General features: G+C 59.6%; 1 protein-coding gene and 1 non-coding gene across 3 annotated transcripts; one reads left to right on the forward strand and one right to left on the reverse strand.

The window, feature by feature from the left end:
- Positions 1–222: 222 nt before the first annotated feature.
- On the forward strand, positions 223–329 carry LOC118150422 (U6 spliceosomal RNA). Its single transcript, XR_004738519.1, has one exon. It is a non-coding gene; the product is annotated as a U6 spliceosomal RNA (small nuclear RNA).
- Positions 330–3,405: 3,076 nt separating this feature from the next.
- R3HDM4 (R3H domain containing 4) lies at positions 3,406–17,107 on the reverse strand. Of its 2 annotated transcripts, none has more exons than XM_035285840.3 (8): positions 16,991–17,107; positions 9,492–9,646; positions 8,972–9,096; positions 7,958–8,081; positions 6,660–6,745; positions 6,153–6,181; positions 6,016–6,071; positions 3,406–4,474 (listed from the first exon to the last, which is right to left on the reverse strand). In XM_035285840.3, the coding sequence occupies exons 1-8, from the start codon at positions 17,062–17,064 to the stop codon at positions 4,371–4,373; spliced, it is 753 nt and encodes a 250-aa protein (XP_035141731.1). In that variant the 5' UTR covers positions 17,065–17,107; the 3' UTR covers positions 3,406–4,370. The 2 variants fall into 2 exon arrangements, with proteins under 2 accessions (XP_035141731.1, XP_035141730.1); XM_035285839.3 differs by having other exon boundaries at positions 6,153–6,238.
- Positions 17,108–18,512: the final 1,405 nt, after the last annotated feature.

Raw genomic sequence — 18,512 nt, forward strand, 5'->3', positions numbered from 1 at the left:
ATATTTGCATGCGAGCATTTCCAGTGATTCCCAAAAGCCACCGTAACTATATTTGGTGGAATAAGCACTTTCCCAGCTCCAGTTAATAACTGCGTTGGTTGGATTACACGTCAGACCACGGAAATACAGGTTGGGCGTCTATAGCATTTAACAAAAGTCACCCTATGTGTAGAGGAGTTGACTATAGAGGCTATAAATAGGTCCCGGTGCGGCAGCTCAATCGTGCTCGCTTCGGCAGCACATATACTAAAATTGGAACGATACAGAGAAGATTAGCATGGCCCCTGCGCAAGGATGACACGCAAATTCGTGAAGCGTTCCATATTTTTGCTTCCCTTCCGCGAGCCCGCAATGACGTCACAGGGCCCCTCCCTTCCGCGAGCCCGCAATGACGTCACAGGGCCCCTCCCTTCCGCCATCCTGCAATGACGTCACTGGTGCGGTGACGCCATCGCCTTCCCCTTTTCGTTTCCTGTTGCACCACTAAGGTCGGCGACTGGAGAACAATCTGGCCGTCCCCACTTAGTTGTGGCGCCCCGCCACCTGCCCCTGTGGCCCTCGAGCTACCGTAAATAAGTAAGTAAACGCTCCGCAGGAGCACATATTGAGCGCCTGCTGCATACACAGGAGAACACTATGGTTTTGATTTTATGTTTTTTTAATTTAATTTAAATTTTTTTTTTTTTTGAGACGGGAGTTTCGCTCTTGTTACCCAGGCTGGAGTGCAATGGCGCGATCTCGGCTCACCGCAACCTCCGCCTCCCGGGTTCAGGCAATTCTCCTGCCTCAGCCTCCCGAGTAGCTGGGATTACAGGCACGCGCCACCATGCCCAGCTAATTTTTTGTATTTTTAGTAGAGACGGGGTTTCACCATGTTGACCAGGATGGTCTCGATCTCTTGACCTCGTGATCCACCCGCCTCGGCCTCCCAGAGTGCTGGGATTACAGGCGTCAGCCACCGCGCCCGGCCATTTCTTCCGTTTTCTAGTCTCCAAGATTGGAGAAACTGAGGCTCCTTTATCTGAAGTCACCAGTCCCGCTGAGGAATGTTCCTACCTCCAACCCCATTTCCACCTCCACCTCCACGAGCCAGTTTAATGCAATGCATGTTGTGCTTTTCTTTTTATTTATTTATTTTTTTATTTTTAACCTCATCTCTACTAAAAATGCAAAAATTAGCTGGGCGTTATTTATTTTTCACACAGGGTCTCACTCTGTCGCCCAGGCTGGAGTGCAATGGCACACTCTCGGCTCACCGCAACCTCCATTGTCCGGGTTCAAGCAATTTTCCTGCCTCAGCCTGCCAAGTGGCTGGAATTACAGGTGCGCGCTACCACACCTGGCTAATTTTTGTATTTTTAGGTAGAGACCGGGTTTCTCCATGTTGCTCAGGCTGGTCTCGAACCCCTGACCTCATGGTCCTCAGCCTACCAAAGTGCTGGGATTACAGACGTGACTCACCACGCCCGGCTACATTGTTATTATTATTTTACTTTTATTTATTTCCTTTTTGAGACAGGGTCAGGCGTGCACCACCATGCACAGCTGATTTTTGTATTTTTAGTAGATACAGAGTTTTGTCAGGTTGGTCAGGCTGGTCTCAAACTCCTGAACCTGTGATCCACCCACCTTGGCTTCCCAAAATGCTGGAATTACAGGCGTGAGCCACCACACCCAGCCCATCAGAGGGTTTTTCTGGATCAGGGTTCAGTTCCCCAAGAGGGCCACGCGGTGACCTTACAGAAAATCCACATTCCCAGGCAGCAGGTAGGTGTTTCCCGTTCTCAGGGGGCAGGGTGTGGTGGTGCACACCTGTAATGCCAGCACTTTGGGAAGCCGAGGTGGGAAGACAGCTTGAGTTCAAGACCAGCCTGGGAAATATAGCCAGACCCCATCTCTACAAAAAGTACAAAATTAGCAGGGTGGGGGCCAAGCACAGTGGCTCAAGCCTGTAATCCCAGCACTTTGGGAAGCCAAGGCAGTGGGATCACCTGAGGTCAGGAGTTTCAGACCAGCTCAACCAATGTGATGAAACCCTGTCTCTCTACTAAACACAAAAATTAGCCGGCCATGGTGGCGGCCACCTGTAATCCCAGCTACTCGGGAGGCTGAGGCAGGAGACGCGCTTGAACCCAGGAGCTGGAGGTTGCAGTGAGCCGCGATCACACCATTGTACTCCAGCCTGGGTGAGAGCAAACACTTGTCTCAAAAAAAGAAAGGCCGGGCGTGGTGGCTCACGCCTGTAATCCCAGCACTTTGGGAGGCCGAGGCGGGTGGATCACGAGGTCAAGAGATCGAGACCATCCTGGTCAACATGGTGAAACCCCGTCTCTACTAAAAATACAAAAAATTAGTTAGGCGTGGTGGCGCGTGCCTGTGATCCCAGCTACTCGGGAGGTTGAGGCAGGAGAATTGCCTGAACCCAGGAGATGGAGGTTGCGGTGAGCCGAGATCGCGCCATTGCACTCCAGCCTGGGTAACAAGAGCAAAACTCCATCTCAAAAAAAAAAAAAAAAAAAGGACGTTGAATTCCTAACTCCCACTACCTCAAAATTCGATCTTATTTTGAAACGGTCTCTCTGAGGTAATCAGGTTAAAAGGTGATTAGTGTGGGCCTGACCCAATGATGGGCGTCCTTTCACAGAGGGGCATTTGGGCACAGACCCGTGGAGGGAGGGTGATGTCAAGATAACACGCAGGGGAGACGGCCTCTCGGAGATGGAGGCTGAGACCACATCGATGTGGCCACAACCCAGGGGCACGTGGAGCCCCCAGAAGCTGGGAGAGGCAGGAAGGCTCCTCCCCTAGGGGTCCAGAGGGACGGTCACCCTGCAGACACCTTTGACCTCAGACTTGTGCCTCTGGAATTGTGAGAGAATAGATTTCCCTTTCGTTTTTCCTCGACAGAGGGTCTTCCTCCGTACCCAGGCTGAAGTGAAGTGGCACAGTCTCAGCTCACTGCAGCCTCAACCTCCCAGGCTCAAGTGATCCTCCCACCTCAGCCTCCCAAGAGGCTGGGACTACAGGCGTGCCACCGCACCCTGCTAATTTCTTTCATTTTTTTGTAGAGACAGGGTCTTGCTACGTTACCCCATTTAGTTTCAAACTCCTGGGCTCAAGCGATCCTCCTGCCTTGGCCTCCCAAAGTGCTGGAATCACAGGTGTGAGCCACCTCGCTGGCCTTCCACCGTTTTGAGCCCCCAGTGTAAGACACTCCATTACAGGGGCCCCGCGGCACTCATATAGGCCACTCACCTAAGGTCAGACATCAGGTGTGCGGCAGAGCCGGGGTTTGAACCCAGGCACCCAAGAGTAGAGGAGCCAGGGGGGCACTGGCAGCCCCAGGTGACCAGGACCTACTAAGCCCCCAGCCTTGCCCCAAAAGAAAAACCCACAAAGCCTGAGGCCAGAGCACCAGAAATTTATTAAATCCCCCACTTCCCCCCAAAATACAATCAACCACGCTCGGCGAGGGGGCAGGGAGGCCCCCAGCCTGATTGGTGCAGCCTGTGTCAGGAGGACCAGCATGGGGACACAGGAGCCAGGCTGGGGGACAGGGGGACATGGAGTGGGCGGGACAGACAAGGTAGTGCAAGGGCAGAGGCTTCTGGCTGGAAGTCCTGGACCCCCAGGGGAAGAAAAGAGGGGGGTTCATGTAAAGCAGGCGGGACCCTGAGCCCTGACAGAGGCGGTGTGGGGAAGGGCACGAAGAACGCGGAGGATAAAACCAGCCCTCGGGACACGGCTCTGTCCTGGGTCTCAAGGCACACACACGCACGTACACACGCATGCAGACACACACACACACACACACACACACACACACACACACACAATACAAGATGCTTCTGGCATGAGGGGCAGGGTCCCAGAGACCCCCTTCCTCATTCGAGCTAAAAACTGGGAGGGGCTGAGCAGGGGCCGGGACCAAGACCCACACTTTACCAGTGGGGTGAATTTTTTGGTTTTTCTCTCCAAAAGGGAAATTTAAAAATCTACAACAAATCACACCAAATTCATTAAAAGTGATAAAAACCCCAGCCTCCCTCTCCTCACTTGAGCCTCAGACTGGGCCAGAAAAGCGAAACCATGAAGAACAGGTAGATGCCCAGACCGGGTCTCCCCACCCAAATACAAGTCCCAGAGTGGGAAGCTTGCAGCTAGGATGGGGTGCGAAGTCCCAGCCACCGGCGGTGCCTGCTGACTGCCAAGGGCTGCGTGAGGAGGGAGCAGGGTGAGAGAGATCACCCCAAGGGAAAAAGGTTTCCAAGGACAAATTCTAAAAACGTGAGAGATGGGTGTCGATAGCAGAAAGTATCGAAGGGCTTGGTGCTGGGTGAGGTGGCAGTGGGGGCTCCGGGGGGCCGCCATCAGCTGCGCTGCTCCAGGTAGGCGGACAGGAGCAGTCCGGGTGGCAGGAAATCCAGGTGCCGGTTACTGACCTTCATCTGCCGCTTCCCCTCCAGGTCGGCACCTGCAGAAGGGACCAGTGGGGCAGGACTGGGGGGAATTCGGGAGCCACGGCAGGTTGAGGTGCCTTGGACCCAGACCGCCCTCAGTTTTTCCTGGGGAGGTCACCGCCAGCCGTGTGTGCTGGTCACGGTGGCCTGGCTGGCCCTAAGCCCCCGGTCCTGGAGCCTGGCTCACAAGAACTCCTAAGTCTCCCTACAGAAACGCTTTCACCTGGGGCTCATCCCACTGTGCGTAGGGGGACCCTGAAACGCACCGGGCCTGAGGCCACATGGCCACTCACACACGTGCCGACAGAGTGTCTGGCCTCCCAGGCCTGCCCTGCAGAGGTGGCTTTGAGGAACCCAGGCCCTGGGTGGTCCAGCTCCCCCCAGCTTCCCCTTCCCCATCTTCCCCTTACTGCAAAAAATGAATGAGTGGGCCGGGTGCAGTGGCTCAGGCCTGTAATCTCAGCACTCTGGGAGGCCGAGGCGGGATTATCAGGTCAGGAGTTTGACACCAGCCTGACCAATATAGTGGAACCTCGTCTCTACTAAAAATACAAAAATTAGCCAGGCTTGGTGGCGGGTGCCTGGAATCCCAGCTACTCGGGAGGCTGAGGCAGGAGAATCGCTTGAACCCGGGAGGTGGAGGTTGCAGTGAGCTGAGATCGCGCCACTGCACTCCGGCCTGGGTGACAGATCCAGCCTCCGTCTCAAAACAGCAAACGAGAAAACCAGCCACGTCCCATGTGAGCTCCATGCCACCTCCAGGCCTGTTGCCTCAGCAGCCCCCTCTGCCTGGGACCCCCACCCCCTGCTCCCCATCTTGCTGGGACCCTTCCTCTTCCACGTCAGGACCACAGCTCCACACCCACCAAGCACCAAGCCCCGCGCCCCCAGCCGAGACCCTACGTTCCCAGCAGATGCAGGCATGGGGGCTGAGTCTCCCACAGAGGGAATGGGGGAGGCATCATCAGGTTGCCATGGAAACCATCCCCTTGGCAACTGCAGGCAGGAGGCAAGACAGGTGGGAGAGGCCCAGGACCAGATGGGGTGCCTGGCGCCAGTAGGCACCTGCACAGACCCTTGCTGGCGGGGGGTGGGGGGGGAAGCTGTTCTGAAACCACACCCCATTGGAAAAGTGGGAACACAGGTGCCAGGAGGAGGGGTTCTCGTCTGAGGTCCCATGTGTGGTATGGGGGAGACCCTACGGCTAAATGTGAATCTTCTGGACACTGTACCCCCCATCTTATCTCTGACTCTAGAGGTTCCTCCAAGCCAGGTATTATCACCCTCCCCCAAGGCCCTGAAGATGTGGAGGGCGTCTGTGTCCAGCAGCCTGGCTGTGTCTGTGGTCACTGTGCGTGGGGTCGGATACGCGGGGAGCTTCTGGTCAATTCAAGGCAGGGTCCCGCTGCCCCCCTGAGTTCGTGGCATCCCCACTCCAGCCGCCTTCCCCAGCTCCCCACAAAGCCCCACCCTGAGGAACCAGCCCCGTGGGACCCTGGCCACTTTCACATGCGGAGCCGGCCAACTTGGGGTCTTGGGGGCCATCAGCACTCACTGGCGGAGATGAGGTCCATGTACTGGCAGACGGCGTGCAGCAGGAGCCTCTCGAAGCTGTGGGGGACGGGCAGTGAACAACGTGCTGGGGCCAAGGAAGTGTGGGGTCCGCCCAGCTGCTGCCCCTTCCCCACTCACCTGTTATCCAGCATGGCTGTGTACACGGCCTGGGGGGACACGGAGAAGAACCGGAGCAGCCGCTCCTCCCAGCTCTCCAGCGTTTCCTGGGGAGGGCGGCCAGGGCGCTAAGGAACCTTCGGGTGGGGGGAAGAGGGCGGGCCAGCCCCCCAGGAGCCCACAGGGCTGGGCCCAAACATGACCTCTGACCCGCCACGTGAGGCTGCTTAACTGTCTCCAAGGCCACCACACACTTAGATGTCACCACCTCCCACCTCCTGCCTGCGCCTTCCACCTAGGGAACTCCTACACACCCTGCAGTGCCCTTTTGCTAAGGGAACTCCTACACACCCTGCAGTGCCCGCCTTCGTTGCCCCGCCCTCCCACTCAGATCCCTGGTCCCACTGTCTGTATCCTGCCCTCTTTCCTCTGACACGACCTGCACCGGGTGAGAACCTGTGCCTGGGAAAGGGGCCTTCAAAAAAGACTAGGCAGGTAGAAAGGCAACGCCCTGCACCAGGCACTCACCATGGGGATGCGGCTGCGCTTGAGGACGGCTCGCAGACGCCGGCTGATGCGCTGGAAGCACTCGCGGGGTGTATAGGCAGGGTCCTCTGCAGGAGTGGGGGAACAGGGGGCAGTCTTAGGGCGCCCTTCCTGGCCCTGCCCACCTGCCAGACCACGCCCTCCTGGGAAGACCACGCCCATCTGTGCCTTGGCCTCACTGAACCACACCTTCACCCACACTGTGGCCCCAGACCCCCAGCTGGCCCCACCCAGACAGAGAGCAGACCCTACCCACACGGGCCACGTCCATTTATACCCTGACCCCACAACCCATCCAGCTGGCCCTACCCTTACCTGTAGGCTGGCCCCAGGTATACAGGAGGCCCCATCCATAACAGTCACAAACAAACCAGCCAGTCCCACCCCCATCCATCTTCAGGTCCCATCCCTACCCACTGCCATTCATATCCTGGGCCCCCACATCCTGGCCACCCCTACCTCATGCCCCGCCTCCATTCATACTCTGGCCCCACCCACACACTTGGTCCAACCCACCCGATGCCCCGCCCCAACCATAATCCCACCCATCTTGGCCACAGCCACCCGATGCCCCGGCCCCATCCATATCCCGGCCCCACCCACACGGCAGGTCCTAACCACCCAGGCCCCATTGCAACCATAATCCCACCCCTCCTGGCCACACCCACACGCTAGGTCCAACCCCCCCATGCCCCGCCCCAACCATAATTCCTCCCATACTGGCCACACCCACCCGATGCCCCGCCCCCATCCATATCCCGGCCCCACCCATATGCCAGGTCCTTACCACGCAGACCCGGCCCCAACCATAATTCCACCCCCTCCTGGCCACACCCACCCCATTCATACCCTGGCCCCACCCATAATCCCATTTATCCTGGCCACACCCACCCGATGCCCCGCCCCCATCCATATCCCGGCCCCACCCACACGCCAGGTCCTAACCAGCCAGGCCCCGTCCCAACCATAATCCCACCCCTCCTGGCCACACCCACACGCTAAATCCAACCCACCCCCATGCCCCGCCCCAACCATAATCCCACCCCCTCCTGGCCACACCCACCGCATGTTCCGCTCCCATTCATACCCTGGCCCCACCCACACGCTAGGTCTAACCCACCCCAAGCCCCGCCCCAACCATAATCCCACCCCATTCCCCGCCCCCATTTAATACCCTGGCCCCACCCACACACTAGGTCTAACCCACCCCAGGCCCCGCCCCAAACATAATCCCACCCCCTTCCTGGCCCCACCCACCCCGGCCCCAGCCAGGCCCGCACCTCTCCTCCGGTCCTCGCCCCGGCCAGGGCCCTTCCTCCGCGCCTTGCTCTTGCTCTCATCCTCCAGGTAGCGGAGAACCCGCTCCTGCTCCTCCCCAGAGCGGTTCATGAAGTCGTTCCAGACCTGGAAGAGAGGCCGCCAAGCAGGTGGAAGCGCTACTGCGGTCACATCCGTCCACTGAGCTGCTGCTTGTGTCGGGCCCTGAGCTGAGTGAGGGGAACTGGGGAACCAGGATGGGCCCAGCGGTCTGGGGTGAGGGGAATTGATGTGAATAAAACAACCCCCAAGGCCAGGCGCCGTGGCTCACGCCTGTCATCCCAGCACTTTGGGAGGCCGAGGCGGGTGGATCATGAGGCCAAGAGATCGAGACCAGCCTGGTCAACATGGTGAAACCCCGTCTCTACTAAAAATACAAAAATTAGCTGGGCTCGGTGGCGCGTGCCTGTAATCCCAGCTACTCGGGAGGCTGAGGCAGAATTGCCTGAACCCAGGAGGCGGAGGTTGCGGTGAGCTGAGATGGCGCCATTGCACTCCAGCCTGGGTAACAAGAGCGAAACTCCGTCTCAAGAAGGGAAAGGGAAAGGGAAAAAAGGGAAAGGGACCCTGTCTCTACTAAAAATACAGAAAGTAGCTGGGCATGGTGGTACGGGTCTGTAATCCCAGCTACTCTGGAGGCTGAGGCAGGAGAATCGCTCGAATCTGAGAGGTGGAGGTTACAGTGATCAGAGATTGTGCCATTGCACTCCAACCTGGGCAAAAGAGCAAAACTTGGTCTCAAAAAAAAAAAAAAAAAAAAAAACTGGAGGGGGGTTCCAAAACATGTTGGGTGGATGAATCCAGGAGCTGACAGGTTCCAGGGGTCAGGTGGGGATTCTGGCCTGGTCTGGGGACCCCAAAGGAGACTGCAGGGCCTTCATTAGGAGATGGGAAGTGGGCAGGTGCTCTGGCCATAGGAGAAGTGATATGGAGCCGGGGGTCCCCACATGGAGGGAGCGAGGGGGTTGGGGCCGCACCTCCACATAGGTGGCATTGTTGCAGGCCTCTGCGAAGATGCCCGGTGACGCACGGGGTGCCACGTCCCCATCCTCCAGGCCAGGCGGGCCCCCATCTGTCTCCAGCAGGGTCAGGAGGTACTGGGCTAGGTGGAAGCAGGTGGTCTCTGTGTCGGGGTGGTGTTCGGGGACCCCAGGCTCAATGGGGACTCAAGAACTAGCCTTCCTCTCATTTTATCATCTCAGCCACCCCACCTTGATGCTCCAGCTGTATTCCCCAGAAGGTACAGAAACCACCTCCACTTTCTGGCTTGTTGAACTCCTACACATCCTTTAAAGCCCCAGCTCCAGTGCTTGGAGCACCCTCCCACCTAGCCCTGATCCAAGAGTCCAGAGGGCACCCTGGCCTAACGGTGATACTTCTTTGGGTCCCCAGCCCTGCCCAGGCCCAGTTCATGGGATGGGCAGAGATAACACCAACATGGACACCATTCTACAAGACCCAGGAGCCCTGAAGAGGCGCCTCCCGACCCCCGCTCACTGTTCTCCAGGCGCTGGAGGCTTTTCCGCCCCTTGGCCTTGGGCACGAGGTCTGAGTTGCGAACTGCCTGGTTGATGAAGTGCTGCTTCCGCCTGGAAGCTGACAGTCTCTTCACCTGGGAGCTGGCTAGGGCAGGCAGGCAGCTGGGAAGGGACCTGTGGGCCGGGGCGGGGGTGGTCCTCAGGGTCAAGACTGGCCAGGATCTCCGAGAATAACCCTACCACAGCCATGGCCTGCTGGGCTTCTCCCAGCAATGAAGGGTTCACCCCTATGGTGTGTGGAGTCCTGAGCCCTTAAAATCCTATGTTTCAGCCGGGCGCGGTGGCTCATGCCTGTAATCCCAGCACTTTGGGAGGCCGAGGCGGGTGGATCACGAGGTCAAGAGATCGAGACCATCCTGGTCAACATGGTGAAACCCCGTCTCTACTAAAAATACAAAAAATTAGCTGGGCATGGTGGTGCGCGCCTGTAATCCCAGCTACTCTGGAGGCTGAGGCAGGAGAATTGCCTGAACCCAGGAGGCGGAGGTTGCGGTGAGCCGGGATCACGCCATTCCACTCCAGCCTGGGTGACAAGAGCGAAACTCCATCTCAAAAAAAAAAAAAAAATCCTATGTTTCATCCTCACATCACCCAGAGGCATCTGTGATGACAGTGGCTCATGCCTGTGATCCCAGCACTGTGGGACGCTGAGGCCGGCGGATCACTTGAGCTCAGGAGTTCAAGACCAGCCTGAGCAACATAGCAAGACACTGTCTCTACAAAAAAAATCATAATTATTAGAACATTAACCAGGTGTGCTGGTACATGCCTGTAGTCCCAGCTACTCAGGGGCCTGAGGCTGGAGGATGACTTGAGTCCAGGAGGTTAAGGTTGGTGTGATGGCACCACTGCACCCCAGCCTGGGCAACAGAGCAAAACTGTGTCAAAAAAAAAAAAATTAGGGTTGGGCATGGTGGCTCACGCCTGTAGTCCCAACACTTTGGGAGGCCGAGGTGGGTGGATCATGAGGTCAGGAGATCCAGACCATCTGGGCCAACATGGTGAAACCCCGTCTCTACTAAAAATACAAAAATTAGCCGGGCACGGTGGCGCGTGCCTGTTATCCCAGCTACTCGGGAAGCTGAGGCAGGAGAATTGCCTGAACCCAGGAGGTGGAGGTTGCGGTGAGCCGAGATCGCTCCAGTGCACTCCAGCCTGGGTGACAGAGTGAGACCCTATCTCAAAAAATAAAATAAAAAGGCCAGGCGCGGTGCCCGACACCTGTAATCTCAGCGCTCTGGGGGGCCAAGGCGGGCGGATCACCTGACGTCAGGAGTTTGAGGCCAGCCTGGCGAACACGGTGAAACCCCATCTGTGCTACAAATACAAAAATTAGCCGGCCATGGTGGCGCGTGCCTGTAATCCCAGCCACGTGGGAGGCTGAGGCAGGAGAATCGCCAGAACCCGGCAGGCGGAGGTTGCGGTGAGCCAGGGTCATCCCACTGAACTCCAGCCTGGGCAACACAGTGAGACTCTGTCTCAAAAAAAAATTGTGATTACATATTAGTAAACTGAGGCTCAGAAGCCTGAAGACAGTTGCCTGAAGTCACACAGCAGGTGAATGACCCAGAAATGCTGCCGCCCCCGGCCCCGGTGTTCAAGGTGCCAGCAGGGCACGCAGCCTCCAAAGGTGAAGAACAGCTTCCTTCAGGGTCCGAAAGTCAGAAACTCGATTTTATCCACGTCTCCCACCCCCAGCAGCAGAGGAAGTAAACAGTCTCAGAAGCTCCAGGTGATGCCCAAGGCCCCCTGCGTCTCCCTTAATGTCCCCCCGTCCCTGGGGCCAGGACAAAAGAGGGGCTGGAGCGGCACCCCCAGAGCTAATCGGCCTGGACCCAGCAAATGACATTAATTGTGGAGACGGATTAGCTGTCACAGCAGGGCCTCCCGCTGCGAACACAGCGGGGGCAGGTGCACACAGCAGCCACCTGGGAAGCGGGCTTGGGGGGGCCTCTTGGATGGGGACTTTTCTGGCAAGGAAAAACCGTACAGGCCAGGCGGGGGCGGTTCCTGTAATCCCAGCACACTGGGAGCCTGAGGCAGGGGGATCACTTGGGCCTGTAAGCTGTGATCACAGTACCGCACTCCAGCCTGGGCAACGGAGTAACACTGTATCTCAAAACAAGCAGTCCGGGCGCGGTGGCTCATGCCTGTAATCCCAGCACTTTGGGAGGCTGAGGCGGGCGGATCACGAGGTCAAGAGATCGAGACCATCCTGCCCAACATAGTGAAACCCCATCTCTACTAAAAATACAAAAATTAGCTGGGCATGGTGGCGCGTGCCTGTAGTCCCAGCTACTCGGGAGGCTGAGGCAGGAGAATTGCCTGAACCCGGGAGGCGGAGGTTGCGGTGAGCCGAGATCGCTCCATTGCACTCCAGCCTGGGTAACAAGAGCGAGACTCCGTCTCAGGAAAGAAAAAAAAAGTCATCGTAACAAAAACCTCACATACGCACAAGTGTCCACCAACGGGGACCCACAGGCAGAGGCTCCGGTCAAGCTTCAATCCTGGACCTCACTGGCCGAGGCAAGGCCAACTCGGAACTCGATGGCTGAGGCACGGCTGGAAACTCGGAAACCCGGAAACTGACACCTCTGGGGGCTGTGGTGTGAGCAGCGCAGGTCCTGGAATCTCAGCCCTGAGCATGTGAACCCCAGCTAGGATGCTTCGCCCTGCAACCTTTAACCTCAGGTCCCTCCCAGAAAGTGGGAACGAGTTGGTCTGGGAGGGGTACTTAGAGCCCAAAGGGCCTGGGATGAATTCCCCTCCTCATCTCAACTGCCACTGGCTTGATTTCCTCCTGTGACGGGGAACTCACCCCTCAGCCAGGCCACACTGCTCTCAGTCCTACCAGTGTCCCTGGACTGAGTATTTTTCCCATGTTAGGCTCATTTCCTGTCACCTGCTCTGTCCCCCAGGAGGCAAGTGACAATTACTTTAATGCCCATTTTACAGAATTGGGGTTTTTTTGCTTTGTTTTGTTTTGAGATGGAGTCTCACTCTGTCGCCCAGGCTGGAGTGCAGCGGCTCGATCTTGGCTCACTGCGACCCCCACCTCCCGGGTTCAAACTATTCTCCTGCCTCAGCCTCCCCAGTAGCTGGGATTACAGGCATCCACCACCACACCCAGCTAATTTTTGTATTTTTAGTAGAGACGGGGTTTCACCGTGTTGGCCGGGCTGGTCTCGATCTCCTGACCTCCAGTGATCCACCCGCCTCAGACTCCCAAAGTGCTGGGATTACAGGCGTGAGCCACCGCGCCCGGCCCCCGGTATACAGATTTGTAAACCAAGGCACAAAGTCACCGCCCAAGCTCCCAATGCTATGATGAAGGCAGGGAGGAGGAGGAGGTGGCCCAGGTTCTCAGCACAAAGCGCAGCTGCCGGCGGGCACCGAATGGGCACGCAGGGTCACGTGAAGCCACGTCTCTGAAGCGGGACTCAACACGAGGCTGCCTCCCTGAGGCCCGAGCACCTCCTCCCACGCTCCAGATTCACCCACAGCCCCCCTGATGCCCCGGGGCCTACGTCTCCACCCCAACAGCTGGACAGGGCCGATAATGGAAGTCACATCTGAGGGGAGCCCTTGGGGAAGTCAGAGCCGGGCGGGGCTCAGTGACACAGCTCAAGCCCTCCCAGCAAGGGGCCTGGTGTGTCACCCCCATTTTACAGATGAAGGGTTTGAAGCTTGGAGAAGCGGGGCTGTCCTGTCGCCACCCAGAAAATGCAAGGAGCCGGATGTGAACCTGGGTCTCACCTGGAACCCCCGAGGCACCCTGCTTCCCTCAGCGCCCCTCACACCAAAGCCCCACAGGCACCTCCCTCCAGGCCCCCAAAGACCTGCCCAGTCCTTCCCCTGCTCCAGCACAGGCCATCGCTCCCTAGCGTCCCAGGGCAAGGCCTGGCTCCCCCTTGGCCTGGAATTGGACCACCAGGGCTGTTTCCACTGGTGTTTGAGGGGCTTTTGAGGGACTTGCCACCCTCCATTGGGCCTCAGTCCCACCACCGGATGGAGCTGGCTGACTTCAATCCGTTTTCAGCAAGAAATTAACAAACATCTGGCTTCTGGGGTAGGCAGCAGGGCCTGGGAGTCACCAACACTCCCCTCCAGAAAAGGAAGGAACAGGCAGGAGGCCTCACATCAAAACCCCTACGCCCGGCCAGGTGCGATGGTTCACGCTGGTAATCCCAGCCAGCACTTTGGGAGGCCGAGGCGGGTGGATCACAAGGTCAAGAGATCGAGACCATCCTGGTCAACATGGTGAAACCCCGTCGCTACTAAAAATACAAAAAATTAGCCGGGCATGGTGGCGCGTGCCTGTAATCCCAGCTACTCGGGAGGCTGAGGCAGGAGAATTGCCTGAACCCAGGAGGCGGAGGTTGCGGTGAGCCGAGATCGCGCCATTGCACTCCAGCCTGGGTAACGAGAGCGAAACTCCGTCTCAAAAAAAAAAAAACAAAACAAAAAACAAACCCATCTCTACCAAAAATCCGAAACAAATGAGCCAGACGTGGCAGCGGGTGTCTGCAGTCCCAGCGACTCAGCAGGCTGAGGCGGGAGAACTGCTTGAACCCGGGAGGGGAGGTCTGCAGTGCGCTGAGATGGAGGCACTGCCCTCCAGCCTGGGTGACAGAAAGGGGCTGCCTCAAGAAAAAAATACACATATTCCGATGAGGGAGGGAGTGCGGTAAAAAATAAATAAAATGAAATCTAAAAATCCCTACGCCCAGCCACAGGCCCCTCTGCACAGTGCCCCAAACCCAGGGAGCTCTGGGCCTGTGGCACCTGGTCACTCCGGCCTGGGCTGCCGGGTCACCACCCCCAGAAACGGCCCCGCCCCTACCTAGCCCGGGTCGGTCAGCCTAACCAGGAAGCTCTGGAAACCAACTGGCCCCAGCTGGCCTGTTTACTTCTCTGCGTCTTAATAACGAGCTTCCCAGGCTCACAGCACAAGACGGGGTCCTCTCCTCCCCGGGTGCCTGCCCACCCCCAGCGCACAGTGGCCCGCACTGCTTGTTTGTTGAATGAATAACTAAACTTCTGTTGACACAGTCTCCAAGGCTGCCTCATCTCCTTCCCACAGCACCCAACAAGACCACTTTACAGACAGGGAAACCGAGGACCCAGCGAGGGTATCTGAAGCTTCGTGGACACTGAAGTCCTGAGGGTTGTGTCCACGGAGGGGGGCGGCCCCAGCCGGCGTGCTGCGGGGGTTTCGGGGACAGGCCTCCTGGCCACTCCCGATTATACCCCTTGCAGACGTTGAGAGGGGACCTTTGGACCCTCACTCCCTTGGTCAAAAACACACCTTTCCGGGCACCGGCCCCTCCCCCAGGAACCCACAAAGAGAGCAAGAGAGGAACCCACTTGTCCAGGAGGAAGCCAGGGCTCAGGGAGGAGGTGACTCAGCGGGGGGTGGGGTGGACCCGGGAGGCCCCAGCGGTCCCCAGCCCTCCACCAGGACACGTCTGGCAGGTAAACACCCAGCCAGTGAGGGCTGAAACATGAGCCTATTTACACAGTCACACAGGAGTCGCTGTTTCTGGGCTTCAAGAAGACGCAGGGTGCCGGGCAAAGTGGCTCATGCCTGTAATCCCAGCACTTTGTGAGGCCAAGGCAGGTGGATCCCTTGAGTCCAACAGTTCGAGACCTGCCTGGGCAACATAGTGAGACCTCGCCTCTACAACAGATTTAAAAATAATTAGCCAGGCATGGTGGTGCACACCTGGGGTCCTGGCAACTCGGGAGGCCGCGGCAGGAGGATCACCTGAGCCCGGCAGGTGGAAGCTGCATTGAGCTGTGATTGAACCACTGCACTCCAGCCTGGGTGATAGAGTGAGGCCCTGTATCAATAAAAATACTAATAAATGTGAATTTCATCTCAATAACATACACTAGAGTGGTGGCTCGCACCTGTAATCCCGGTACTTTAGGAGGCAGGGGAGGGAGGATGGGTTGAGCCCAAGAGTTTAGACCCGTTTGGGCAATGTAGCAAGACCCCATCTCTAATATTTAAAAAAGAGGCTGGGAGCAGTGGCTCAGGCTTGTAATCCCAGCACTTTGGGGGGCCAAGGCAGGCGGATCATCTGAGATGGGATTTGAGACCAGCTTGACCAACATAGAGAAACCCCATCTCTACTAAAAATACAAAATTAGCCGCGCGCGGTGGCTCAAGCCTGTAATCCCAGCACTTTGGGAGGCCGAGGCGGGTGGATCACGAGGTCAGGAGATCGAGACCATCCTGGTCAACATGATGAAACCCCGTCTCTACTAAAAATACTAAAAATTAGCTGGGCGTGGTGGCGCGTGCCTGTAATCCCAGGTACTCGGGAGGCTGAGGCGGGAGAATTGCCTGAACCCGGGAGGCGGAGGTTGCGGTGAGCCGAGATCGCGCCATTGCACTCCAGCCTGGGTAACAAGAGCAAAACTGTGTCTCAAATAATAGTAATACTAAAATAATTAATAAGACATTAACTAATTAGTAATAAGGAAGCAATGGACACTCCGCTTGCTGGGCCCAGCCCAGAGCCAGGTCGGTAACCCTAGCACTTGGAGAAGAGGCCCCACTTACGATCCCATTTTACGGAAGGGGAAACTGAGGCACGGGAGCGTGAAATGACCTGCCCAGGTGGAGGCAGGTGGGCACACGGAGGAGACAGGAAAGGAACGTGGACTCCAGGGGTGCACCTTAGGGTCCCCAGGTCCCTGCGCGGGCGGGTGACGCACGGGTGAACCCCACACAGGCCACCTCGCTACCGGGTACCCCCCCCCCCAAAACGCCGGGAGGACGCGCGGATTCCCGATTTTAACCTGCAAGGGTTCTGGGGTTTTGCCCAAAGGAGAACAAGGAGCCGCGTCTGCCGGGAAAGGCAGGGGGCGGACAAGCCCAGGGGCGCGCAGAGCGGGGGAGCCGGGCTGGAGCGCACGGCCAAGCGGGGACCCCGCCCGCGGACACAGGCCCAGGAACCCCCGGCGGGAAGCTCTGTGGCGGGCACCTCGGGGGCCCGGGGAATGGGGGCGCGGACCCGGAGTTTGGGGGCGGACCCAGGAAGTGGGGGCGCAGAGCAGGGAGTTGGGGGGGCAGACCCAAAGAGTCGGGGTGCGGACCCCGGAGTGCGGGGGGGCGAACAGGGAGTTGGGGGCGCGGACCCGAGGAATAGGGGGGCGCCGACCGGGGCATCGGGGCGCAGACCCTGGGAGTCGGGGCGCGGACCGGGATCCCCTCCCCCAGCCAATCCTGGGGGCGCCAGGAGGGTGTCCCCGCTGGGTCACAATGAAGATCCCCCCCTAGCATGGGGGTCAACAGCGAGCGGAAAAGGATGGGGAGCGGAGGGGACCGCAGGGGAGGGGAGGAGAGGGCAGGGGAGGGGAGGGGAGGGGACCGCAGGGGAGGGGAGGGGAGGGGAGGGGAGGGGAGGGGACCCAGGTTCACGGCGCGCCCCGCCCGCCCGCGCTCACAGCAGCCGCCGCCCGCCCGGGGTGCCCTCCGCCGCCGCCTCCGGGCCGCCCTCGGGGTTCTCAAGCGCGACCATGGCTCGGACGCTGCTGCCGTCGCCGCCGCCGGGCTGGGCCTTCACGGGGCCGGGCAGGAAGTGACGGGAACCCGGAGGCGGGCGGAGGCGGGGCCTGGGGCTGCGCAGGCGGGGCGGGGATCCAAACCCGGGGGACGAACGGGGAAACCGAGGCCGGCGGGGCGGGGATCCAAACCCGGGGGACGAACCGGGAAACCGAGGCCGGCGGGGCGGGGATCCAAACCCGGGGGACGAACGGGGAAACCGAGGCCGGCGGGGCGGGGATCCAAACCCGGGGGACGAACGGGGAAACCGAGGCCGGCGGGGCGGGGATCCAAACCCGGGGGACGAACCGGGAAACCGAGGCCGGCGGGGCGGGGATCCAAACCCGGGGGACGAACGGGGAAACCGAGGCCGGCGGGGCGGGGATCCAAACCCGGGGGACGAACGGGGAAACCGAGGCCGGCGGGGCGGGGATCCAAACCCGGGGGACGAACCGGGAAACCGAGGCCGGCGGGGCGGGGATCCAAACCCGGGGGACGAACGGGGAAACCGAGGCCGGCGGGGCGGGGATCCAAACCCGGGGGACGAACGGGGAAACCGAGGCCGGCGGGGCGGGGATCCAAACCCGGGGGACGAACGGGGAAACCGAGGCCGGCGGGGCGGGGATCCAAACCCGGGGGACGAACGGGGAAACCGAGGCCGGCGGGGCGGGGATCCAAACCCGGGAGACGAACGGGGAAACCGAGGCCGGCGGGGCGGGGATCCAAACCCGGGGGACGAACGGGGAAACCGAGGCCGGCGGGGCGGGGATCCAAACCCGGGAGACGAACGGGGAAACCGAGGCCGGCGGGGCGGGGATCCAAACCCGGGGGGACGAACCGGGAAACCGAGGCCGGCGGGGCGGGGATCCAAACCCGGGGGACGAACGAGGAAACCGAGGCCGGCGGGGCGGGGATCCAAACCCGGGGGACGAACGGGGAAACCGAGGCCGGCGGGGCGGGGATCCAAACCCGGGAGACGAACGGGGAAACCGAGGCCGGCGGGGCGGGGATCCAAACCCGGGGGGACGAACCGGGAAACCGAGGCCGGCGGGGCGGGGATCCAAACCCGGGGGACGAACGAGGAAACCGAGGCCGGCGGGGCGGGGATCCAAACCCGGGGGACGAACGGGGAAACCGAGGCCGGCGGGGCGGGGATCCAAACCCGGGGGGACGAACCGGGAAACCGAGGCCGGCGGGGCGGGGATCCAAACCCGGGGGACGAACGGGGAAACCGAGGCCGGCGGGGCGGGGATCCAAACCCGGGGGACGAACGGGGAAACCGAGGCCGGCGGGGCGGGGATCCAGCCACCAGGGGGGACGAACGGGGAAACCGAGGCCGGCGGGGCGGGGATCCAGCCACCAGGGGGGACGAACGGGGAAACCGAGGCCGGCGGGGCGGGGATGGAAACCCGGGGGACGAACGGG

Source organism: Callithrix jacchus, chromosome 22 (genome assembly GCF_049354715.1).
Source record: "Callithrix jacchus isolate 240 chromosome 22, calJac240_pri, whole genome shotgun sequence".
In the NCBI taxonomy this organism is placed as follows: Eukaryota; Metazoa; Chordata; class Mammalia; order Primates; family Cebidae; genus Callithrix; species Callithrix jacchus.